This window comes from Trichosurus vulpecula, chromosome 4 (genome assembly GCF_011100635.1).
Source record: "Trichosurus vulpecula isolate mTriVul1 chromosome 4, mTriVul1.pri, whole genome shotgun sequence".
Taxonomy (NCBI): Eukaryota; Metazoa; Chordata; class Mammalia; order Diprotodontia; family Phalangeridae; genus Trichosurus; species Trichosurus vulpecula.
Window position 1 is genome coordinate 373,056,588 of NC_050576.1, and position 26,526 is coordinate 373,083,113.

The 26,526-nt window shown below is 37.7% G+C and overlaps 1 protein-coding gene across 1 annotated transcript in view; it reads left to right on the top strand.

The window, feature by feature from the left end:
• PCCA (propionyl-CoA carboxylase subunit alpha) overlaps positions 1–26,526 on the top strand; it is a 515,891-nt gene that overhangs the window by 323,903 nt on the left and 165,462 nt on the right. Inside the window, exon 19 of the mRNA XM_036753355.1 lies at positions 20,833–20,935. Within this exon, the coding sequence (XP_036609250.1) occupies positions 20,833–20,935 (103 nt within the window). The remainder of the gene's footprint in view (positions 1–20,832; positions 20,936–26,526) is intronic.

Below are 26,526 nucleotides of genomic sequence, written 5' to 3' on the forward strand. Positions count from 1 at the left end.
CAAGGAGCAAGCTGAACGATTCTGTTTTTGTTAAGCTTTCTTTTAGCCTTGTCATTCTTCTCTGGTATTTCTAGATCATTAATTTAAAATAGGTTCTGTTGCATACCACCCGCATGTTCTTAGTCAAATCACTTAACCTTGATAAGCCTCAGTTTCCCTATATAAAATATAGGGGTTTGATTAGATAATCCCTAAAATAACTTGTGCTTGAGTCTGTGATTCTATGTTAATGAGTTGTCACTAATTTTGAAAATAAAATGAAATTCTTCTGATTTAGTTAAAATTTTATTGTGCCTGAAAATCCACAGTAACTAAGGTGATTGGTTTGATTAGACTGTCTATTATATTTTAAGTATGTAAATTAAATTTTAAAAAATTAAATATGTAAATTAAAATTAGTAAAAGCCTGATATCTTTACTAATACTAATAGTTTTTGATACTTATTTTGAGAGCTGTTTTGTATATTAACCTACTCTGTATTTGTCTCAATTATTGAAATAAAATGTAATTCAGGATTTTTGTATGATATTTTGCAAAAGTAAAATGGTCTAGCATCAGTTAATAACTTTAAAATATCTTAAATATTGCTACTTCAGACAATAATTTTACCTCCTTTAATCAATCAAGAAAGATTTACTAAGTCCTTATTATTTGCCAGACTCTGTTACATTCTGGGAAAACAACTACAAAAAAAAAGAAAGAGTCGTTGCCCGTAAAGGCATTCTAATTTTATTAGGGAAAACAGCATATATCCTGGAATAGTATCCAGGAGAAGCCACAGGAATGGTAAGATGATGCATAGGACAGTCAGTTGACATGCCCTTTCCTGAAACAGTGGTTCTGCTCATTTGACTAGTGTGCCCAGCAGAGCAAGAGATGAAGAGGGAGGGGCTGAGGTGGGGGTGCTGGATGAGATGTGAAGGTGGAATGTGGCCTGAGGCACGAGACTATTTAGATAAAGTAGGCTAGGTGAATTATTTTGTGTTTAATCACTTACCAGAAAGGCTAGGTATTGATTGTTTTTCCTAACTTCTGAATATTACCTATACTAGTATGGTCAGTCAACAAACATTTATTAAGCACTGTGCTAAACACTAGAGATGCAAGGAAAAGTAAAAACCAATGTCTGCTCCTAAGAAGCTCACAGTCTAATAGAGTGAGACAACATGCAAACAGTTACATGCAAAGAAAGATAAATACAAGCTAAATTGGGAGGGAGTGTTCTCGGAGAAAAGGCGTGAAGATTGGCAGAGGCTTTTTGTAGGAGATGGCAATTTAGCTGAGATACTTGGATGTCCTTACATAACTAGCATGTTGATTTATTAATTGACATTTAAACATACATTTACCAAAATTTTCATTTTCACTAATTACTTGTTGCTCATTGTGATACATTCTCAAGCTTAGTGCTTACTTTTTTGTCCATAAGTATCACAAGTTTCTTGCTCTGTAATATGAGAAGTTGGAATAGATAATCTCTAAAGACCCTTCCAACTCTAAACCATAAGATTCCTAAGTTCAGAAAATAATACATATCAGATGAAACCTCTTTTAGATTTTCTGTCATCTGTGTTAATTTATTTAGAAAACATTGGTTACTTATCTAGGATGGATATGTGTTAAATATTATATTCTTTACACTTTGATTCATTTGCTTTTGTAATATCTGCTATTCTCTGTAGTTACTGACAGTTAATGTTTTTATGACTTTGGTGCTATCTTATTATTAGCTAGCCTTTGAAAATACAGTGGTGGGGGGAGGGAGAGTAGGGAGGAAGGTGTTTGTCAGGCTACCATGTGGTAGGTAGGTCTCAGAGGTGTTTCAGATAGTGAGAAAGCTGCCACTGTTCTGTTCATAAGAGAAATGTGGGGTTGTTCATGGAGCATCTTAGCTAGGAGCCCTGAACTCTCCATCCCTGAGACTTAAAAAAACTGACTGTACCCAAACTCTAATACCCAAAGCTGTTGTACCATTTTTTTTCAAGTGTAGATGAAAGTGTTATAGATACTAGAAAGGGACGTTTGAGGTTGAGGAGTTCAGAGCTTTTGTCTGAGGAGGTGTGTAATGTTACTTACTTATACTGAGCTTAGGTATTTTCTGTGACTGTTTCTGAATATTTTACCTATCTAGTATTTTATGGAGGACTGAGTAATAATGTCTGAAAAAATACCATCATATTTCTTTATTTGCATGCATAAACATATATTTACAAATATATATTACATGTGTATACATACACACTCACATGTAGAAGCATGAATACATAAATGGCCACAGCTTTTTAACTACATACAACTATAATTTTAGGCCTCATCCTTGTAGTTTTTTATTTTAATTTTTTTTCTAGCAATAAAGAGATCCTCTGAAACCACAGCTTTTATCTTTCTTCTACAGTGATAAACTTTTATGTTGGAGTGCTCAAAGTACTCAGATAATAAGGCTTAGATTTTTGTTTTATTTGGCAGTAGACTTCAGTTTTGAATTCCTTTAATCTATCTGTTCCATTCTTTTATATTCATTCTGATAGCTGAAGGTTCTGTGAAGGATTTTTCTTTATATGTACTTATTGTATCAATAATACTAAAATTGGGTGGCTTTTCCACCCTAACATGCTGAAATAGACTCATCAATCAGTTGCTGAATTTGTGTTTGTCTTCTTTTAGATCGGGTGGGGAAAGGGGGGAGAAATAAGAAAACAATTTCTATGTTAGATCTAAAGTTTCATTAAAATTGCTTATGCCCTATCCCAGGCATTTTAAGTGGGCCATCTGTCTAAACATCTCTCTCTTTTTTTCTGATCATTTCCTCGACTTATTCATGAGCCATGGGAGGGCTCCTTTGTAGTCTCCATGTAGCTAGTTCAGTCTACCCCCACTGAATACATCTATGTGCTTGCATAACATATCTTTTCACAGTGCTGGAAATTCTCTGAACTTGGTTCAGATGAATGGCCCACTTTCTGAAGGTCTTTTTCTTCCTGAAAAAATTTGTATGCAGAAACTGACCTCAGTGACTACAGAATCCAGCATATTATTCTTGATCATTTTATAGGCTACCTGCTGTGAAAGTTATGATGAAGGATTTCTTAATGATTCTTTTGTCATTATCATTGTTTTAAGTCAATATTTCATGTTATTTTATTGCTAGATAGATAATGGCACAATTGAAAGCCAGCTTTACTGAATGTCAGATAATATGGTTTTGAAATGTTCATAATCCTTGGTAATTGGAAACCCTGCTTTGAGTTAAGTCTCTTGTTATTTATCCCAATATACTGTAAAATATGGCACTTTATAGGCATTGTAGCATTTCTTTAAATATATAATAATTTATATTTTATGTAAAGAAATTTATGATACTAAAGAATCTAGTGATATTTATCAAAGTTCACTTTGTTGTCAGTGACAATCAGATGCCATGTTTTTCACCACAAACGATAGAAAATTGTAGTTTTATTGAACTCTTCTATAGCAATTGGCTGATGGCAATCAAAGTGGACAGGCCTTAAAGCACTATTATTTGATTTGCTTTTGTGAATGCCTGTTTATGTTAGTTGCTTGTGTTTCTCTTATTTTCTTTCTTTCTTCCCCTTTCTTTCTTTCTTTCTTTCTTTCTTTCTTTCTTTCTTTCTTTTTTGAATAGGAAAGACACTAGTTTAATTGATGTCAGCTTTGCAGTCGAACAATAAGTTGCATGGATTTAAATTTTGATCAGATGGCAGTCCTACAAACTTATTGAAGGAAAGGAAGCATAGTTTTCTTTGTGTCAGTGCTCTTGTGATGTGCGAAGTGCAGCAAACCCGCAAGACTTCTTGTCCTTCTTCTGGGACAAAAGAGGATAACCAGCAACAAATTTCATAAAAATCAACTTTGAGACTAGTTCAGATTAGAATGGATTTATTTAACTATTAATACCTTAAGAATTTAAGTGTGACCTTACTTATTCCCATGATAGTCTTCGCTAGGAAAAAATTATTAGTTGTATATTTTAAAGTTTAAAACATTTAAAAATTTTGAAAGTCAGAATTAATATTTTTGTTTACAGTTTAAATCCCTCTTCCATCTTACCATAATTAACTCATCTATATGTAGCCCACTAAAGCTTTTATTAAAATGTTATTATCTACTTCATAGAATCATAAAGATTTAGAAAAGGAAAGTAAGGAAAATTTATTAAAGAAAATGTATTGGTCATCTGGTCAAATCCCCTCTATTTACTAATTAAGAAGCTGAAGTTCAGAAAGGTTTAAGGAATTTTTTCAAGATGGCAGAACCTGCACTAGAAACCAGTTCTCCTGATTCCTTAACCCTTGAACAGAATTGGTTGCTGAATAATGTTTGTTTAATTGAATTTAATTAATTTCTCTACTATACAACACTTTGGCATTTATTGTAGAAAGCATACTTTTACATAAGTTATATATTCTGATATCTTTTATGTTTATCCTAAATTCCCTTTATCTCTCTCAGACTCAGTTTCCTCACCTGTAGAATAGGGATAATGATAGCAGATCCTTCACAGAGTTGTGAGAATCAAATGAAATAATAAATGTAAAGTACCTTGGAAACCTAAAAGTGCTTTATAAATACTAGCTACTATTATTAACTAGCATGATTATAATTTAGCATAAATTTTGCCCTTGATTTTACACCACTATAGCCACTGGACTATATCCTTTATTAAAATGGGGAGAAGATACATTAATTCCACAAGTTGATTTTCCTGTGTTGTGGGTAGTAGAAAAAGCATTGAATTTGTAGTCACAAAATCATCGAATGGTAAGGAATCTTAGAGAAATTTAAGATGAGGACATGAAGTAACTTGCCCAAGATCAGCAGCAGAAGGAGGATTTATTTGAACATGTCTTGGGACTCCAAAGCTAAGAGACCTTGGGCTAAATCCTTACTCCGCTTCGTAATAATGAGACCCAGAGTGAATTCATTTTACCTCTCTGGACCCACATAAACAAAAGGTCTTTGGAATCCTAAATAATTTTTAAGAGGGGCCCTAGACAAAAAAGTTTGAGAACCACTGGACTAAATGACCCTTGAATTCTTTTGGGAACCAATAAAAATCCCTTTCTAGAATCATCTCCAAATTTAGTATTCAAAATGTAAATAAAGAATTAACATTCCACAATAGGAATTCCGTTTGTATTTGTATTGTGGGAAATAGTAAGTTGTTGTCTCAAAATCTCCTGCCTTAATTTCAAGTGTCAGTATTTTTAAAAAAATATTGATGTAGCATGGATCCGTGGTACAGAAAGCAAGATGTGTCTGCATTTGTGAAAGTAAAACATTATTATTTACTGATGGGCACTTGTAACTTTAAAAAGAATAGCATTATTCAATGAATTGTTCATTGCTTTAAAGTATACCCCATCCCAAGCCAATTTTTGTTCTGAAACCTCATAGCATTATAAGGGCTTGGGTTCTTGAAACCTGTGCCATTAGAGCACAATCCAGGCCTGCCAGATTCTATCAAGTTGTTCTCCAAAAATGAATTTACCTAAATATGCTAGAGTTTGACCACCTGATAATGAATGCTTTTGGCCATGGTATCTTAACGGACAGAAAATAACTGGTTATAGATAATAGCAGTCATTTCAGAATCAGCTGCCTGTAGTCAGATTATCAGCTGGTCAGACCACAGGTCAAAATAAATATCATCTTAGAAGAAAAGATGAAGATGAGAAATTACTTTGTAACATTATGGCAATTCCCACCCAACCTGTTGATTAAAAAAAAAAAATCAGCTCTGAAAAAGAGAGATAAAGGGAAAGTAAAGTCATTGACCCTATCACCATTTCTTAAGTAAACTTAACATATGCGAAAGAGTTTCCAAAGAGTAGGCCAAAAGATTCCAAGAACTTTCTTAGTGAGAAGACACAACCTTACTGCCAAATAGAAAGACCTGGAAACTAAGGATAACTTGGGTTTAAGGGTACAAAGTTATTTATATTATGTAGGAAAAAAGGACAAAAAATTATAAGAACTATTATCTCAAAAAAAGCAATTGAGGAAAAAAATTAAAAAGCTTGGGAGAGAATCAGACAACTCTCAATAAGCACGTATTAATCATCTGGGCTGTGCTAGCCATTAAAACTTACTGACAAAAATGAAAAAAAACAAACAAACAAGAAACAAAACCTTGCTTGTCCTCAAGAAACTTTCATTCAAAATGGGAAAATAACTACACTTGTAAACCTCACCACCCCCCTCCCCCCCAATTAAATGGACGGTCATTTTGAAAGGAAACATTGGGAGGTGGGGGGAATCAGGAAAAGCCTCACATCAAAGGTGGGGTTTTAGTCGAGTTTCAGAGCGATTTGTTCCGGTCATGAGTAACAGGAGCCTTTGCAGAAGAATTAGATAGGGTGTTCTATGTGAAGATTTTCAAGAAGACCAGTTTGGCTGGTAGTGGGTGTGGAAGAAGAGTAATGTACAATAAGGCTGGAAAGGTAGGTTGAAGCTAAGGTGTGGAAAGCTTAAATGACAGGAAAGAGTTTGCATTTGATCTCAGAAATATGGAGCCGTTGGAGTCTCTTGAGTTGGGTAGTGACGCAGTGAGACGGGTGTGGAAGATCTACTGGACTGGGAGATACTTGAGGCAAGAAAGCCAGAGGAGAGAAGAGGAATGGATTTGGGGGGTGGGGGGGGGAAGAATGTTTTCTGTTTTCAACATGTTAAGCATCAGATACCTTTGTGATATCCAGTTTGTAATGTTTGGGTCACTTGTTTTTCAGTTGTGTCCAACTCTTCATGATCTCTTTTCATGACCCTGTTTGGGGTTTTCTTGGCAAAGACGCTGGAATGTTTTGCCATTAAATTCTCTGGCTCATTTTACAGATGAGGAAACTAAGGCAAGCAGGGTTAAGTAACTTGCCCAGGGTCACAGAGCTAGCTAGTAAATGTCTCTAGGCCTGGCATTCTGTGTAATTAGCTGCCCCCCTCAGTACTCCTTTACTCTTAAAAATTAGAAAGTCCCCACCCCCTGAATTTTTGTTGACATGGTTATATCTATACATATTTGCCAAATGAGAAATAAAAACATCTTAGTATTATCATGACAGTAGTTTTGATCTAGTGGACCTCTGTAGCAACCTGCTAGGTAGTGCAGCGGGTAGGACTCTGAGCCCAGAGTCAAGAAGACTTGAGTTCAAATCTAGGAGCAGACGTTGACTAGCTGGTGAAACGGGACAAGTCACTTAGCAGCTGTCTGCTTCAGTTTTCCTCAACTGTAAACTAAGAGCAGTAGTAGCCCTTGCCTTCCAGGGTGGTCATGAGGATTACATGAGTTTATTTATACAAGTGCTTAGCACAGTGTCTGGCACAGAGTGCATGCTGGTTTCCTTCCCTTCCAAGAAGCTGAATCACCATTAGTTTGGCTGGCCATGAGAAGCAATAGGGCAAGTGATTCAAAAGTGAAGGACAGTGTTATATTGAAATGGTTAACTACAGAGTTGAGAATGGGAAGGAAAATGAGGCAGAACTAAATAAATTTATGATGAGAGGGGAATTAAAACATTTGGATTTAGCTACCACTGTCCCAAGTACTATGTGAAGAAATGGATGTGGCCCCTCCCTCAACACAGCTGTGATCGCGTGAACAGAGCGCTGGGCCTCGAGTTAGGAAAACTTGTGTTCAAATATGGCCTCAGACACTTAGTAGCTGTGTGACCCTTGGCTAGTTGCTTGACCTCTGTATGCCTCAGTTTTGTCAACTGTAAAATGGGGATGATAATAATACCTGCCCCTCAGGGTTGTTATGAGGGTCAAATGAGATAATCACGTATAAAGAACTTAGTGAAGTCCCTTGCATATAGTAAGCTCTATATAAATGCTGGGGTAGCTATGTAGCACAATGGATAGAGTGCTGGGCCTGGAGTTAGAAAGACTCATCTTCCTGAGTTCACATCTGGCCTCACACACTTATTAGTTGTGTCACCCTGGGCAAGTCACTTAACCCTGTTTACCTCAGTTTCCTCATCTGTAGAATGAGCTAGAGATAGAAATGGCAAGCCACTCCAATGTCTTTGCAAAGAAAATTCCAAGGAGTTGTGAAGAGTCGGACGTGACTGAAAGGACTGATAAACAACAACAAAATAGAAATCATTGTTCCTTTTTCCTCTCCTTTCCCATCTGCATGTGGATGTCCTCCAAGGGGATGTCCTCGGATCTCCTTTCTCTGCCTGTCTTCCTTTACTGTTTCATCTGTTTTTCTGGAGTCAGCTCTTTCCTATATCCTGATAACTCCCCAATCTGTTCTTCTTCCATAATCTCACAGTCTCTCTTCTGAACTCCAGTTCCACATTTCTGGCTGCTGCTGTTTGGCCATGTCTCAGTGTGTCCCGCTCATAGCCTGGGGTTAATGTGTCCAAAACTGAGCTCATCATTTACTCCCCCTAAGCCTATCTTGATTTTAGCCGATGTAATTCTGCTCATGATGCCACTGTCTTCCAAAGTAACCAAAGCTTCCAAAGCTTAAACTTAGGAGAATCTTTAATTTTTCCTTATCTGTTATTCCATTCTACTTTCACAGTTGTTAAATCTGGCCAGTACTACTTCTACAATACATTTTATGTTCTTGCCTTCATCTCTGTTCATAGGCCATAACAGAAGTTCAGGCCCCTATCCCCTCTTTCCTGGACTATTATGATAGTCTCTTAATTGGTTTCCCTAGTCTCAATTTCTGCCTCCTACAATCTTTCACACAGCTAATAAAATATTCTTAAAAACACATGATTGTCACTCTTCTGTTTATAAGTCTTTGGTAGCCCATGTTTCCTTACAGGGTAAAATATAGTCTTGGTGAGGAATTTAAGCCCTGTAATACAATTTTAGCCCATCTTTCCACACTTTCCCCATTTTATGTAATATGTATTCCTGCCAATTTGAACTAACTTCTTGTTTCCTGAATTCAACCTATTGTTCCCCACATCTGTATATTCATACTGATGGATCTTCTTGCCTGGAACTCCCTCTTCTTCATCGCTACTTGTTGGATACCTCTTTAAGGTCCAGTTGAAGTACTACTCTTCCATGAAGACTTACCTAATCTCCCCAGATGAAAGTGGTCTCTTTCACTCCAGATTTATCTAAAATAGTTTTTTTTAATCTTTAATTTGCCTCTCGTTTTGTACCTGTTGTTCATTCCTCACATTATAGAATCATTGTGGGTCAAGATTGTGGCATTTTTGTCCTGTTTATCTGTTTAGATTGTCATTTTGACTTTCATATATCAGATACTTAATAACTTTTTTTGAAAATTATACTTATGGGGGCAGAGCCAAGATGGCCGCATGAAGGCAGCGTCTTACTGGAGCTCTCTCACAAGGTCTGTCAGATTCCTATAAAAAAAGTGAATTTGAGCAGATTTGAGAGAGCAAACTGCGAGCAGTCTGCGTGGGGCAAATTTCCAAGCCAGGAGAGTCTGAAAGGCTGAAGGCACGAATCTGTAGGCTCGGAGAGGACTCGACATGGGGAGCTGCTCCAGACCAAAGCGGAAGCAGCTGGCTGGGAAATCCACGTGGGAGACAGGCTGGGAGAAAGCTGGGAGCCTGAAACCAGCAGAGATTCCCAGGCCTCCCAACACAGGACAGCAGTCTGTGGAAGCAAGGAGAGGCAGTGCAATGCCACCGGCCAGAGAGACACCTACTCCTGAGGCTTGCAGCCCGAAGGAATGAAACACAGCTTCCGGGAGACATAATGGCCAGGTAAACGGCTCTAATCCCTCCCCCCCTCACCCAGAGAATTCCTCGGTTAAAAAAAAAAAGAAAGCTGGAACAGAGGAGAAAGAAGTGGGGCTTCAGTGGTCAAATAGTAGAAGTTCATTAGTCTCAGAGGGGCAGAGTCGGCAGGGGTCAACACCAGGAGCCCAGACATAATCTTGCTCCCCAAGGGGAAGTGCCAGACATCAGCTCAAACAACAAACAACTGAGACCATTGCTGAAGAGCAACAGTGCTGGAGAGCACCCATAGGGAGTGAGACGTCAGGGAGCCAGACCCCTCCCCCACACCTCAGGAAACTGAAGGCTATAATTCTAGACTCACAATCCCCAGAATAAGAAAGCTGGGACAGAGAGTCCTGAGCCCCAAAGGCAGAAATTTGTTGTAAAGCCAGGAAAAGGCAAACCAACAAACATGAAGAAGAACACAACAAAAAAACCGAGGACAATAGATTCTTTTTATGGAGACAGGCAGGATCAAAATACCAATATGGAAGGGGACAGCAACGACACTGTAGATACATCGGATACCTCAAAAGTTAATGTGAACTTGTCTCCAGCCCAAAAAACACTGCTGGAAGAGCTAAAGGAGGATTTTAAAAACCAAATTAGGGAGCTAAAAGAAAATATGGAAAAAAAGATTGGCGAAATGGCTACGGAGATTCAGAATCTAGAGAGAGAAAATGACACCCTGAGAGGCAAAATCAACCAATTGGAAAAGGAGACTCAAAAGCAAAATGAAAATACTAACTCATTTAAAATTAGAGTTGAGCAAGTGGAAGCTAATGAATCTATGGGGCACCAAGAAGTAGTAAAACAAAATGTAAAGAATGAAAAAAATAGAAAAAATGTGAAATATCTGATTGGGAAAACAACTGACCTGGAAAATAGATCCAGGAGAGACCATTTAAGAGTTATTGGTTTACCGGAAATCCACGATGAAAAAAAGAGCCTTGACAGTATCTTCGAAGAAATTATCAAAGACAACTGCCCAGAGGTCCTAGAACCAGAGGGCAAAATAGTCATTGAAAGAATTCACCGATCACCCCCTGAAAGAGATCCCAAACTGAAAACACCAAGAAATATTATAGCCAAATTTCAGAACTATAAACTAAAGGAGAAAATACTGCAAGCAGCCAAAAAGAAGTAATTCAAATATCCTGGAACTACAGTAAGGGTCATGCAGGATCTCTCAGCTTCCACATTAAAGTAGTATTTTCTTCAGTGGTCTTTTGGACCTCCTTTTCCATTTGGCTAATTCTGTCTTTCAAGGCATTCTTCTCCTCATTGGCTTTTTGGAGCTCTTTTGCCATTTGAGTTAGTCTGTTTTTTAAGGTGTTGTTTTCTTCAGTGTATTTTTCAGTATTTTTTTGGGTCTCCTTTAGCAAGTCATTGACTTGTTTTTCATGGTTTTCTCGCATCCTTCTCATTTCTCTTCCCAATTTTTCCTCTACTTCTCTAACTTGCTTTTCCAAATCCTTTTTGAGTTCTTCTGTGGCCTGGGGCCAGTTCATGTTTTTCTTGGAGGCTTTGGTTGTAGGCTCTATGACTTTGTTGTCTTCTTTAGGCTGTATGTTTTGGTCTTCTTTGTCACCAAAGAAAGAATCCAAAGTCTGAGATTGAATCTGGGCGCGTTTTCGCTGTCTGGCCATATTCCCAACCAACTAACTTGACCCTTGAGTTTTTCAGTGGGGTATGACTGCTTGTAGACTAACGAGTTCTATGTTCTACGTTTGGGGGGGAGGTGCCAGCTCTGTCAGAGCCGCACTCCTCCTTCCCCAAGGACCCCCAGTCCAGACCGGGCTTAGATCTGCAGCAGGCTGTTGCACTCCTGCTCTGATCCGCCACTTAATTCCTCCCACCAGGTGGGCCTGGAGCTGGAGCTGCCCCACCTCTGCTGCCCCCGGGGCTGGAAGCCGAACCGCGAACTCCTTCCACTCCCGCAGCTTTTCCCACTAACCTTCTCCGCAGTCTTTGGTGTTTGTGGGTCGAGGGGTCTGGTAACTGCCGCAGCTCACATATTCAGGGCGCTAGGGCCCCCTCCGCCCGGCTTCTGGTCTGGATCGTCCACGCCGCTCAGGCTGGGCTCTGCTCCACTCCGTTCCCAGCTCCCAGCTCCGTGTGGAATAGACCTCACCCAGAGACCATCCAGGCTGTCCTGGGCTGGAGCCCTGCTTCCCTCTGCTGTTCTGTGGGTTCTGCCATTCTAGAATTGGTTCAGAGCCATTTTTATAGGTTTTTGGAGGGACTCGGGTACGGAGCTCACTCTAGTCCGTGCTTACCAGCTGCCATCTTGGCCCCGCCCCCCTAAGCTGGTTTTTCTCCAGCTTCCACATTAAAAGACAGGAGAAATTGGAATATAATATTCCGAAGGGCAAAAGAGCTGGGACTACAACCAAGGATCAACTACCCAGCAAAACTAAGCATAATTTTTCAGGCAAGGTGGTGGACATTCAATGAAATAAGGAAATTCCAGACCTTCCTGATGAAAAGGGCAGAACTCAATGGAAAATTTGATCTCCAAATACAAAACTCAAGAGAGACATAAAAAGGTAACCGGGGGGGAAACCCCCACAAACCTTATTAACCAATAAGGGCAGGTTGTCTGCATCTTTATGTGGGAGTATATCATCATATGTATGTTTTATATATATACATATATATGTCAGTCTTGAGAATGGTACAGCTATTATGACAATTGAAAGGGATACACATAGATTGTGAATGCCTGTATAAATTAACTGATGTAAAGATAAAAAATATAAGTAAGAGATGTAAAGGGAGGGCTATGAGAGAAGAGGTAAGGAGGTAGTAGAAAAGGGTAAATTACACCAAATGAAGAGGCACAAAAACATATTATAGTAGAGGGAAGGAAGGAAGGGAGAAGAGCAGTATTTCAGTGTCACTGTCATCTGATCTGGTTCAAGAAGGGAATAACATACCCTGATAAGTTTAAAAATCTAACTTGACCTACGGGAAGTAGGAGGGGAAGGGGGGAAAACAGGAAGGCGGTGGTCAGAAGGGAGGGGAGAAGTAGCAAGTGGAAACGGTAAGATAAGGGAGGGGAATAAGGAGGGAGGGTAAACTGAGGAAGGCGGTGGTCAAAAGCAAAACTTTGTTGAGGAGGAGAAGGGGAAAGGGAGAAATAAAAGCATAAACAGGGGGAAATAGGATGGAGAACAAGACACAGATAGAAATCATAACTCTGAACGTGAAAGGGATGACTCTCTCATAAAACAGAAGTAGATAGCAGAATGGATTAAAAACCATAATCCTACAATATGCTGTTTACAAGAAACACATTTGAAACTGGGGGATACACACAGGGTAAAGGTAAAGGGCTGGAGTAAAATATATTGTGCCTCAGCTAAAGTACAAAAAGCAGGTGTAGCAATCCTAATCTCAGACAAAGCAAAAGTAAAGATAGATTTAATTAAAAGAGATGAGGAAGGACATTATATCCTGCTAAAAGGCACCATAAACAATGAAGCAATATTATTGTTTAACATATATGCACCAAGTGGTAAGGCATACAAATTCTTAGAGGAGAGGTTAAGGGAATTACAGGAAGAAATAGACAGCAAAACTATAATATTGGGAGACCTCAACCTCCCCCTTTCTGAACTTGATAAATCTAACCTCAAAATAAATAAGAAAGAAGTTAAGGAGGTAAACAGAATTTTAGAAAAGGCAGATATGATAGACCTCTGGAGAAAACTGAATGGGGATAAAAAGGAATATACTTGCTTCTCAATGGTATATGGCACATACTCAAAAATTGACCATGTACTAGGGCATAAAAACCTCACAATCCAGTGCAGAAAGGCAGAAGTAGTCGAAGCATCCTTTTCGGATCATGATGCAATAAGAATTATTTTTAATAAAGAACCATGGAAAAATAAGCTAAAAACTAATTGGAAACTAAATAATCTAATTCTAAAGAATGAGTGGGCCAAAGAACAAATCAGAGAAACAATTAATAACTTCATTCAAGAGAATGACAATAATGAAACAACATACCAAAACTTATGGGATGCAGCAAAAGCAATTCTTAGGAGAAGTTTTATATCCCTAAACGCTTACATGAATAAAATAGGGAAAAAGGAGATAAATGATATGGGCATACAGCTGAAAAAGCTAGAAAAAGAGCAAATTGAAAATCCCCAATTAAATACCAAATTAGAAATTCTGAAAATCAAAGGAGAGATTAATAAAATTGAAACCAAGAAAACTCTTGAATTAATAAATAAAACAAAGAGCTGGTTTTACGAAAAAAAAAAAAACAATAAAATTGATAAACCTTTGGTCAATTTAATTAAAAAAAAGAAAGAAGAAAATCAAATTACCAGTATCAAAAATGAAAAGGGTGAGGTCACCTCTAATGAAGAGGAAATCAAAACAATAATTAGGAATTATTTTTCCCAATTGTATGCGCATAAATTTGACAACCTTAGAGATATGGATGAATATGTACAAAATCATAAACTGCCCAGGTTAACAGAAAAAGAAGTAAAATTTCTAAATAACCCCATCTCAGAAAAAGAAATTGAGCATGCCATCAATGAACTCCCTAGGAAAAAATCTCCAGGGCCAGATCGTTTTACATGTGGATTCTATCAAACATATAAAGAACAACTACTTCCAATACTTTGTAGACTATTTGGGAAAATAGGTGAAGAAGGAGTCCTACCAAATTCTTTTTATGGCACAAATATGGTACTAATACCCAAACCAGGTAGAGTCAAAACAGAGAAAGAAAATTATAGACCAATTTCCCTAATGAATATTGATGCAAAAATTTTAAATAAAATATTAGCAAAAAGATTGCAGCAACTCATCACAAGAAAAATACACTATGACCAGCTAGGATTTATTGCAGGAATGCAAGGCTGGTTCAATATTAGGAAAACTATTAGCATAATTGACCATGTCAACAACAAAGCTAGCAGAAACCATATGATCATCTCAATAGATGCAGAAAAAGCCTTTGACAAAATACAACACCCATTCCTATTAAAAACACTGGAAAGCATAGGAATAAATGGAACCTTCCTTAAAATTATAAATAGCATCTACCTAAAACCATCAACAAGCATTATTTGTAATGGGGATAAGCTAGATGCATTCCCAATAAGATCAGGGGTGAAACAAGGATGCCCATTATCACTACTACTATTCAATTTGGTACTAGAAACATTAGCTGTAGCAATAAGAAAAGAAAAAGAAATTGAAGGAATTAGAATAGGAAAAGAAGAAACTAAATTATCACTTTTTGCAGATGATATGATGATTTATCGAGAGAATCCTAGATAATCAAGTAAAAAACTACTTGAAATAATAAACAACTTTAGCAAAGTTGCAGGATATAAAATAAGCCCACATAAATCCTCAGCATTCCTGTACATTGCTGACAAAGCCCAAGAGATAGCAAGAGATAGAAAGAGAAATTCCATTCAAAGTTACTGCAGACACTATAAAATATTTGGGAGTCTATTTGCTAAGACAAACCCAGGGCCTATATGAACATAACTATGAAACACTTTTCATGCAAATAAAGTCAGATCTGAATAAATGGGAAAATATCAGTTGCTCATGGTTAGGCTGAGGTAATATAATAAAAATGTCAATTTTACCTAAATTAATCCATCCAGTGCCGTACCAATTGAACTACCAAAAATTATTTTACAGAGCTGGACAAAATTATAACAATTCATCTGGAAAAACAAGAGGTCTAGAATATCTAGGGTATTAATGAAAAGAAATGCTAGAGAAGGTGGCCTGGCCATACCAGATGTTAAACTGTACTACAGAGCAGCAGTCATCAAAACTACCTGGTACTGGCTAAGAAACAGAGGTGTGGATCAGTGGAATAGGATAGGAATACAAGATGGAGAAGTCAACAAGTATAGCAATCTACTCTTTGATAAACCCAAAGAGGCCAGCTTCTGGGCTAATAATTCACTATTTCACAAAAACTGTTGGGAAAATTGGAAAATGGTAGGACAGAAACTGGGCATAGACTAATATCTTGCACCATATACCAAAATAAAGTCAAAATGGGTTCATGATTTAGGAGTAAAGGGTGATACTATAAGTAATTTGGGAGAGCAAGGAATAGTTTACTTATCAGATTTATGGAAAAGAAAAGAATTCATGATCCAACAAGAGATAGAGAGCATTACAAAATGCAAAATGGATAATTTTGATTATGTTAAATTGAAATGTTTTTGTACAAAAAAAGCCAATGCAACAAAAATTAGGAGGGAAGCAGAAAATTGGGAGGAAATCTTTACAACTAGTATCTCTGATAAAGGCCTCATTTCTAAAATATACAGGGAACTGAGCCAAATATATAGGAATACAAGCCATTCCCCAATTGAGAAATGGTCAAAGGATATGAACAGGCAGTTTTCAGAGGAAGAAATTAAAGCTATCTATAGGCATATGAAAAAATGCTCTAAATCACTACTGATTAGAGAAATGCAAATCAAAACAACTCTTAGATACCACATTTCTCCTGTGAGATTGGCTAAAATAACAAAACAGGAAAATGATAAATGCTGGAGAGGATTGGGAAAATTGGAACATTGTTGCATTGCTGGTGGATTTGTGAGATGATCCAGCCATTTTGGAGAGTAATTTGGAGCTATGCCCAAAGGGCCACAGGAATGTTCATACCCTTTGACCCAGCAATACCACTTCCCAAAGAAATCACACAAGTGGGAAAAAGACCCATATGTACAAGGATATTTATAGCAGCTCTTTTTGTGGTAGCCAAGAATTGGAAATCAAAGGGATGCCCATCAATTGGGGAATGGCTGAACAAGCTGTGGTATATGAAGGTACTGGAATGCTTTTGTACCATAAGAAATGGGAATGATACGGACTTCGTAACAACCTGGAAAAACCTACACGACATAATGCTGAGTGAGCGGAGCAGAGCCAGGAGAACACTGTACACAACCACAGATATATGGATTCTGTGAGGACCAACCCTGACAGACTTCGCTCTTCTCAGCAACACAAGGTGCAGGCACAGCTCCAAAGGACTCACAATGGAGAATGCTATCTACATCCAGAGAAAGAACTATGAAGTTTGAATGCAGATTGAGGCACACTTGATGCTTGCCTTTTTCTCTTCTCTCTTGTTTTTCTTTTTGGGTTGGTTTTTTTTGTTTGTTTGTTTTGGTTCTGTTTCTTCTTTCTCATGACTCAATCCATTGGTCATAATTCTTCTCCGCAACTTGACTAGTGTATAAATTAATTCAATGCAAAGTTATTCGTGGTAGTCATATGGGATTCCATGTTATCTTGGGGAGGGAGGGGGGAAGGAGGGGAGAAAATCTAGAACTCAAAATTATGTAGAACCGACTGTTGTAAACTAAAACTAAAAATAAATATTAAAAAAATAAAGTAAATTAAGCTTAAAAAAAAGAAAATTATACTTTATTTTAACATTCATTCTTAAAATTTTTGAGCTCCCAATTCTGCCCCCCAACCCCCTCCCTCACTCATTGAGAAGGCATGCAATAAAATATCAGTTATACTTGTGAAATCATGCAAAAGATACTGCCACATTAGCCATGTTGGGAAAATAAAAAGCACGACCAATAAACTAAGTCAAAAAAGTATGCTTCAATCTTCATTCAGTTCTATCTTTGAATGTGGTTAGCATTTTTTCATGAGTCTAAGTCTTTCACAGTTGATCATCATTGCAATATTGCTGTTATTATATACAATATTCTCTGTCTCTGTGTCTCTCTCTCTTTTTTCTATTTTTGCTGATGCGAGAGTTTAGAAACATAAATCTTCCGCTACATATTGCTTTGACTGCATCTGACAAATTTTGGCATGTTATCGCATTGCTATCATTATCTTTAATGAAATTATCAATTGTTTCTTTGATGTGTTTGTTGTCCCACTCATTCTTTGGCATTAGATTATTTTGTTTCCAATTAGTTTTTAATTTATGCTTCCAAGGACCTTTATTGAGTGTAATTTTTATTTCATTATAATCTGATTTGGATGCATTTAATAGTTCTGCTTTTATGCATTTCTTTGTGAGTTTCTTGTATTTTCTCTCAGTCTATTCCCCAAGTCTGTTGTTTTTGTGATAAGATCTCACATTTTCTTCTATTTTTTTTATTCTTTTAACTTCATTTTATTGTTTCTTGATGTCTCATGGAGTCATTAACTTCCATTTGCCCATTTGTGATTTTTAATTATTTTCTTGGGTGAGCTTTTGTACCTCTTTTTCTGTTTGGCCAATTCTGCTTTTTTGAGTTGTTTTCATTAGTGAAGTTATGTACCTCCTTTATCAAGGAGTTCTTTTCTTCAGTTCAGTTTTGTATCTCTTTTACCATTTGGCCAATTCTGTTGTTTAATGTGTAACTTTCTTAAGTTTGTGTGTGTGTGCGCGCGCACACATTCGTATGCAGGCGCGCACCTATTAATTATTTTTTCATGATTTTCTTGCATTGCTCTCATGTCTTTTCCCGATTTTCCTCTACAACTGTCATTTGATTTTTCAAATCTTTTTTTTTTTCGTTCTTTCTTTAGTTTTTCCAGGAATTATTTTTGGCCTTGCATCCAAGTAGCATTTCTCTTTGACACTTTGCTTGTAGCTATTTTATCAGGGTGTATTCTTCTAAGTTTGCATCTAGTTTTTTATAATCAGGGTTTTGGGAGGGTTTTTTGGTGGTTGTTGATAGCTCATTTTTCCAGTCCCTTTCTTTATTTCAAACTTTCTGTTAAAGTTGGGCTCTCCTCACCTGAGGGTGAGCTTCAGGGCTTTTGGCACTTCTGTTTTCACAGCTAAATTTGGGCATTTATAAGTTTTTAGGGCTTCCAAGGGGGTATGATCCTGGCAAGTTGTGGTCCTTGCTCTCCTGGTCTGAGCTGTGGTCCTTAACTAGTAAGGGTCGGTGCTTAGCTACAGGCACTATTGTTCCTCAGAGCACCTGATCCCCTGAGACTACAAACGCTATTGCTCTTCAGGCCCTTGCTGTTTTGCAGTCGCAGGTGCTTGCACTTCTCTCTGCCCTGGAGCTGTGAACTGGAAGTGGGTACCAGCAGTGGAGTTGCTAGCACAGAAGTCCCCTGTAATCTCTTTCTGATCAGTTTTTCAATCCCCTTATTATCTTTGGTCTGAAGTTACTCCTGCTGCCGTTGCCACCACCTCTAAGGCTGTCAGCTGCTGTTGCTACAATGTGTGCTCAGGGCTAGCACTCACCATAGTGTCACAGCCTTCTCCTTCCAACCTCCTGAGTTGTCTTGGGCTGGAGAAATTTCTCACCTTGACCTTTTTTTGGCTGTGCCACTTAAGAATTTGAACTAAGGCATTGTTTTAAAGTTGTTTGAAGGGGAATGTTGGAAGAGCTGGGCTGAAGTGTTTCCCCCATCTTGGCTAAATCAGGTAGTTAAATGTTGAATTGAATGAAATGTGGAAGAGGTCAAAGTGGTCAAAATGAAAAAAACATTTATGCTGAATTCAATACAGTTCTGAGGGCACTTGGTTATATAATTTGAAGATATTTCAATGTTGAGAAGATTCAAAAATATAGAGCAGACAATGATTTTATTGCAGAAAAGGGCAACTAAGGGAAAAAATGAGCCTATATGGCTATTTCTCATCTCTGTGAGAATGGTTTCAGCTATATTATTCTCTGATGAAAACAAAAGAAGTAAAACTACTGTCTATAAGAAGGCTTATCTCCCTCACTTTCCCATTGCTTTTAACAAAAAAAAATGTATACATACACCTTAATAAATAACTTGCTAATGATCAAGTGCTTTGGGGATAGATTGGCGAAAAAGTTTAAGATGTTTGGTTCTAAAGTTTGACAGGGAGGCAAAAGTAGGGCAAAGCAGTTGGTTAAAATAGAAAGCAAATAAAACTTGGATCTGAAGCAATCAGAAGGGAAACAGGCCCATTCCTAGAACATAGAAAAGAAAAGAAAGGATGTGAAGTTAAAGGAGAACAAGCCTCAGGCCTAAGAAGTATTTCAAAAGGTTTATACTTGACAGTTCTGATCCTGTATTGTATATTTTTCCTTATCTCATCTGCCTCTGAGTAATCAGACCTCCAGCCTTCTGTTCGCAGCCTGAAGTCCTTTTGCTGTTACAGCCCCTGCTCCTGCCATAGCGCCTGTCACCAGTGTCTCCAAGACACTGAGCATCCTTATTCCTCCTATTTGTGGTTGTTGAGTCATGTCTGACTCAACATCCTTATTCCTCCTATTTGTGGTTGTTGAGTCATATCTGACTCTTCAAGAGCCTAAGGACCATGTCATGCCATTACTGACCATGGGGTTTTCTTGGGAAAGATTATCATAGTGCTTCACCATTTCTCTTTCCAGGGGCTTAAGGTAAACAGAGGTTAAGTGACTTGCCCAGGGTCACACAGCTAGCAAGTCTCTGAGGCTGGATTTGAACTCAGATCTTCCTGACTCCAGGCCCAGTGCTCTATCCATTGAGCCACCTAGCTGTCTCCATTCATCATATAGGGATAGAGAGACCGTGTTCCTGGCCTCCGTTGGAACGTCAAATGCATTTCTCTATAAAAGGAGTGTTCCTCTCAGTATGATATGGTAGAAAAAGTACAAGATTTTGATTCAGGACGCCAGAATTCAAATCCTATGTCATTTTCTAGCTATTTAATTGTGGTTAAGTTACTTAACCAGTGGGAGCCTCAGTTTCCTCATTGGTGCCATTGGGATAGGAATACACAACTTTGTAGGGTGTTGTGATCAAAAGAGAGTATTTTGCGAATTTTAAAGTGCTATATAAATGTGAATTTCATGCTATGTTTCACATATATAATGGTTAAATTTTTTTTAACAGCTGGCCTCGGAACCTAAAGACTTTCTTTGTGGAAATGTTTTGCAAGTTGCAAACATTTTTATAAAATAACTGATTTATGATTTGAGGACTGCTTTGCAAGTAGGATTGGGTTGTTTGGTTTTTTTTAATGGTTACTTTCATATATACTTTTTGACACTATATTATTAACTTAATTTCAATATTTGGAGAGGCACAAGCAGGGGAGACCAATTTAGAGAAAGAGGGAATAATCTGAAAATGTGAATTGCTTTTCTTTTTTAGAGTTCCCATCCTTAAGCCAAAAATGGCAAACTGGGATCTATCAATCAAAATGGGAGATGAAATTCATTCTGTCATAGCATCAAACAATGGTTCGACATTTTGTGTAAGTTTTTTTAATAATTCTGTAATAATGAATGATTTTGTGAATATTTTAGTTCTAAAAACGTTCTTCAGTTTTGTTTTGCCTTTTTTTACCTGGTATGGATATGCATATGTTTCAAATTTTGCAAAATCCAGTTCCTCCAGCTTATTCTTTCCTTAAATGGGAAATAACATATCTTCTTTTCTTTTATGAGAACCGGGGTATTTAGATAAATGAAAAAACCATAGAACCCAGATAAAACCAGAAGTCAGTCATTTAGAAACTTTCTTATAGATCAGACTGCTATATTATAATGACAGCCTTTTGGCACTTAAGTAGATAAGTCCTCCTTGGATAGAATCCAGAATGAATCTTTTTAATTCTAGGGTATAGTGAACATTTACAGGAAGTTGCAAATGTATGAATACAGTAGCATTCATGTTATTTTTAAAACCTGGCATTTGTAGACAGTAAAAAGTACCTTGAGAAAGTTGTTGTTATCTGAATGCTCCGAGAGATTTAATCTTTAGCATTCTACTAGGAAATTGCTGTTGTTTTGTTGCTTCAGTTGGTCTAACTCTTCATGACCCCGTTTAGGGTTTTCTTGGCAAAGAGACTGGAGTGGTTTGCCATTTCCTTCTCCAGCTCATTTTACAGATGAGGAAACTAAGGCAAACAGGGTTAAGTGACTTGCCCAGGGTCACACAACTAGTAAGATTCTTAGGCCAGATTTCAGTTCGGGTCTTCCTGACTCGGGTCTGGCATCATTTCCCTGTCACTACCTAGCTGCCCATGCTAGGATAGCTGTTATGCTATTGCCATAATGAATATTATATTAGACCATGTTATATTGGACTGTATTCCTTTCTTGAGGACTATCTGAGATTTCCTTCAGTTCTTTGAGCAGTTAGTCCTCATATGAGAAAATTGAAGTGTAAGCCAAAATAGAAATAATAGAATGTCACTATGGGTGAAAGCTAATGAGGCTTGAGATAGTCGATTTTGGTCATTTCTGAAAATCAAAATTTTTCAAGATTTATTGTGACCTGGTCAGTTTGGTTGTTTGATAAAACTTTCTCTTCATTTCGTAAATCAAAATTGCTGAATCTGCTATTATTAAGGCATTACACTGAAATGTCTTACATGAAAGTCATGTAAGTAAACGTCATGTTATTTATAGCAAATTGGTGAAGTTGATTAGGTTAAATATGAGTATGTAAATTAATATAAATATTATTTCTGTGTGAAGGGCTGGTTTTTAATAGATTACAGTGAGGAAATTGCTGTTATTAAATGCTCAGTTTCCTACAAATATTCAGGTGCATTCCAGCTGAGAAGTGTTATTTATGGGGGTAGGGAGACAGAGACCTTCCAATCTTCACCCTACAAATATTCAGGTGCATTCCAGCTGAGAAGTGTTATTTATGGGGGTAGGGAGACAGAGACCTTCCAATCTTCACCCCCACCCCCTGCTCCTATTGCCTGCAGATGTACTCTGGCCAGAATTTAACAGCTGCCTGCTCTGGGCTTTGTCTTCAGGCCTGCCCTTTCCTTTCAATCCTCCACCCCACAGAAGGTGGGAACATGGGGCCTACCAGCAGGGCAGCATTGGGTCATAAACATTGACTGTCCAGTGGTAAGCAAGGTGCCTGGGTTCTACAATTTTCTCTTGTTTAGAGGAAATTCTGAATTAGAGGTATTTAATCGTCATCCCACAGATTACAACTTTACAAAGTTTACAGCTTAAAGCAAATGCACCAAATGTCTCAACCTACATTTCATCTCACACTGAACAGGATTTCTATGGCAACAGCACGTCATCAAGAGGTAAATTTATACTTTCTCAGGATAGTCAAATTGTAGCTCGCATGGCTTATTAGAAAGGGAATGATTCCTTAATGACCACTTCACAATGATAGAAGAGCTGACACCAAAGAATCAAAAAACAATGTCATCGTAAGCACATATGTACAAGCTAATAATCCCTAGGGTAACTTTTACCTGCCTTTTTTTTTTGAGAGCCAATGTGCTGTAGATTGAAAACTTTGACACCTGAATTACTGAGGTCAGGTCCCTCTTCTGGGACATCCTGGCTGTGTGACCCTGGGGAAGTCACTCTCAGTGTTGAGAAGGTACAGATCTATATTGATAGAGGAAATTCCTCACCAGTTTCCCTACATCAAAGAAATCACAGGTCCAGTTAAGAAATTCTTTAATTTCTTCCTTAGTATAAGTGACAGATTATCCTCAAGGCTACTAAAGAATATTGGTTTTTCACTATGTAGGCATTTCTGAGGTGGGAGAGCTAACTAGAAATTTTCGAATTTCATTTCATAGGATTATAGATTTAGAGTTGGAAGGGATTTTAGAAACCATTCTGTACAGAGGTCAAATGACTTGCCTAAGGTAACAATGATTTCAAAAATTTTGAATTCCACCACCAGTCAGCATCACCATCATTCCCTTCTTCTTCTTCATCATCATTGCCATCATCGTAGCTTATGCTTATGTATTGTTTCAGGAGCTACAAAGTGCTTCTCATATTAATTTCATCTGATTCTCACTAACAACATTGTATTATAGATAGTATTGTTATCTCCATTTCGCAGATGAAGAAATTGAGATTCATAAAGTTTAGGTGATTCACTACAGAGCCGCATAACCAGTAAATTTCTAGACAAGTTTTAAGCTCAGGTTTCCCGGACACCGAGTCCATCACTAATGTCTGTCTTACTCTTGCGTGATGTTGTAGTTGTCCAGTCCTGTCCAACTCTTCATGCCCCCATTCGGAGTTTTCTTGGCAAAGATAGTAGAGTGGTTTGCCATTTCCTTCTCCAGTTCATTTTTACAGATGGAAGAAACAGAGGCAAAGAGAGTCACAGAGCTAGTAAGTGCCATATTTGAGCTCAGGAAGAGGAGTCTTCCTGACTCCAGGCTTGCTACTTTATCCACTGTGCCACCTAGCTTCCCCCTCCTTTGTCTTATACTTCATATAAACATTTTCTTAAGTACCCGCCTAAGGAGAACCATTTCAAATGATTAGTGATGCTGTATCACTGTTCCTGTTTTCAGGGTTAACTTGGTGTACATAACTGTGTATTAATGAAATAGATTTTCAAATTATAGATCATATGTGACTTTAAGCAAAATTTCAAAATTTCTTTTGCTTGCTCAACTTTGACAGCAGTTGTGACTGTATTCCGTCTATAAATGGGATATTGTTATCATTCATAGCCTATCTCTACTACCTGTGTGACCCTAGGCAAATAATTTACCTTTCTGAGCCTCAGTTTTTTCATCTGTAAAATGATGACCTTGAACTCTAGGGCCTCTATGTGGTCTTTTCCAGACCTGTATCTATGATCTGATGGACATGAGCATTGGAGAAGGTCAGGCTCTCATCATCTCATGTTTGGTTTATAGCCTCCTTATGGATCTCCTGTCCCTTAGTCACTTTTCTAATCCATAGTCCACAAAAATAATCTTTTAAAAACACAAACCTTACTACATCATTTCCTTGGGAGTAAAAAGAGCCATTGAAAGATTCTGAGGGTCTAAAAAACATGCTTTAAGAAAATTTAAAAAGAGAACACTTTTCAGCTGAAGTGAAAGAAGCATTCAGGTAAACATTCATAAATGGGTTGCAACTGAATTTTGAAGAAAGATTAGAAATCTGAAAGGCAAAAACAAGAAGGCAGTGCATTCCAAGCATGGTGATTTTGAGATCCAGCTCAAAGGGAAACCACATTCAAAGGAGATGGAGTCAGAAAGCAGTAGGGGATTATAAGGAGAAAATAGGTTGAAGTTACCAAAGATCCCAGTTGTAAAAAACAAAGCAAAACAATTAGAGACCTTAAGCATAAGCAGATAAAGCAACAGGGAAGATAGGAATCACAATAATAACGGAAGGGAATAGAGATTCCAGATTAGGTGAAAGAGTCCCAAAAATCTATGAATGAATATTACAAAACAAAATAAAATGAATCAACACTTGATGAAGAAGAGGACCCTGTAGATTCACAAGAGAGCATCCATCTACAGCAGGATGTTCCTAAATAATTCTAAAAAGGAAATAATATTTCTGAAAGCAGAATCATCTGTGCAGCGGAAATAATTAGCAGAGTAAGAAAACTAAAATCCACAGTGACAAGTCTCGCTAAAGAAACAAAAGAGACAATAACTGAGTGGAGATGTAAAGACACAGAAATAAAGAACAATCTGGAAGAAGAGAAGCAAAAATCCAGTAACATTAAAAGAAAAATTATTTCCATACAAGCAAAACGTATTGATTTCAAAGACAGGATGCATGGCAACTTAATGACTGTTGTTTTCCCAGAAAGATGTAAGTCAAAAAACCTGAACACAGTAATACAAGAAACAAGAAATTGTACAGAATTTCTGATCCTCCAAAATAATTGCCAATCAAAAAATCCACACAATGCCTCAAAAATAGAAAAAAAGCTCTATGCTGGAACTTCCAAGATACATTGTAACTAAATTTAATAATTCCACGGACAAACAACAAATACATCAGGAAACCAAGAAAAATACTTTCAAATATAAAGGAAAGTACGTTATAATAACAAAAGACTTTCTGCATCTACCAGAAATTGCTGGAATATATGGAATACTGTGTTCCAAACAAGAAAGGAGCTCAAGTTGTAACCCAAGGTGACCTATCCTTTAAATTTGGGCTTAACCATTAATGAAAAATGAAAGATGTATTCTCTGTCCCCCTCCCCTCCCCCAAATCCTCCCCCTGTACTTCCTAGTTACTGTAGTGGACAACACCATCCTCCAAGTAGCTTAGGCTCAGAACCTAGGTGACATCCTTGACTCCTCTCTGTCTCTCTCTGTCTCTCTTTGTCTGTCTGTCTCTCTCTCTCTCTCTCTCTTCTCCCCCCCCTCCCTCTCACTCCCTTTCTCCCTCCCTCCTTCTCTCTTCTGTTCCCCCATGTCCAGTCTGTCACTATGGTCTGCTGATTTTACTATCATAATGCCTCTCCTGTATATCCCCTTTTTTCCTCTGACACTGCCATCATCCTGGTGCAGGTACTCATCACCTCACACCTAGACTATTGTAATATTCTCATGGCTGTTCTTGCCTCACCTCTTTCTCCAGCCTGTCCTCCACTTAGCTGTCAAATTAGTTTTCCTAAAAGGTAGGCCTGACCATATTGCTCATGTACACACATAGACATGCAAGCACTAAATAAACTCAGTTGCTCCCTAGATTCCTTCTTCTCCCTAGATCGGGGCTGTCCAGAATGCAGCCTGCGCATGCCACCAGCAGTACGATTTATGCGGCCTGCCTACAAGCATAGAAATTTACATAAATGCCTTAGTAAATGAAGCTGAGTTACTGCAGAGCTCTGACTAAAATGGCAAATCAAAATATATTGTCCATTGTTTTCAGTAACAACCTAAGTTTTGACAGCCCTGCCTTAGCTGAAAATGTTCTCCCCTTTTTAAACTTTCCTGAATCATGCTTTTTAGATCCTGTTTTTTCTACTTCATGATTCTCTCACTTGTTCCGTACTTATTTGTGTGCCTTACCCACAAATAAAGAGTATTTGTTTGAATGTTTTTGTTTTCCCACAATTGTCTCTGTA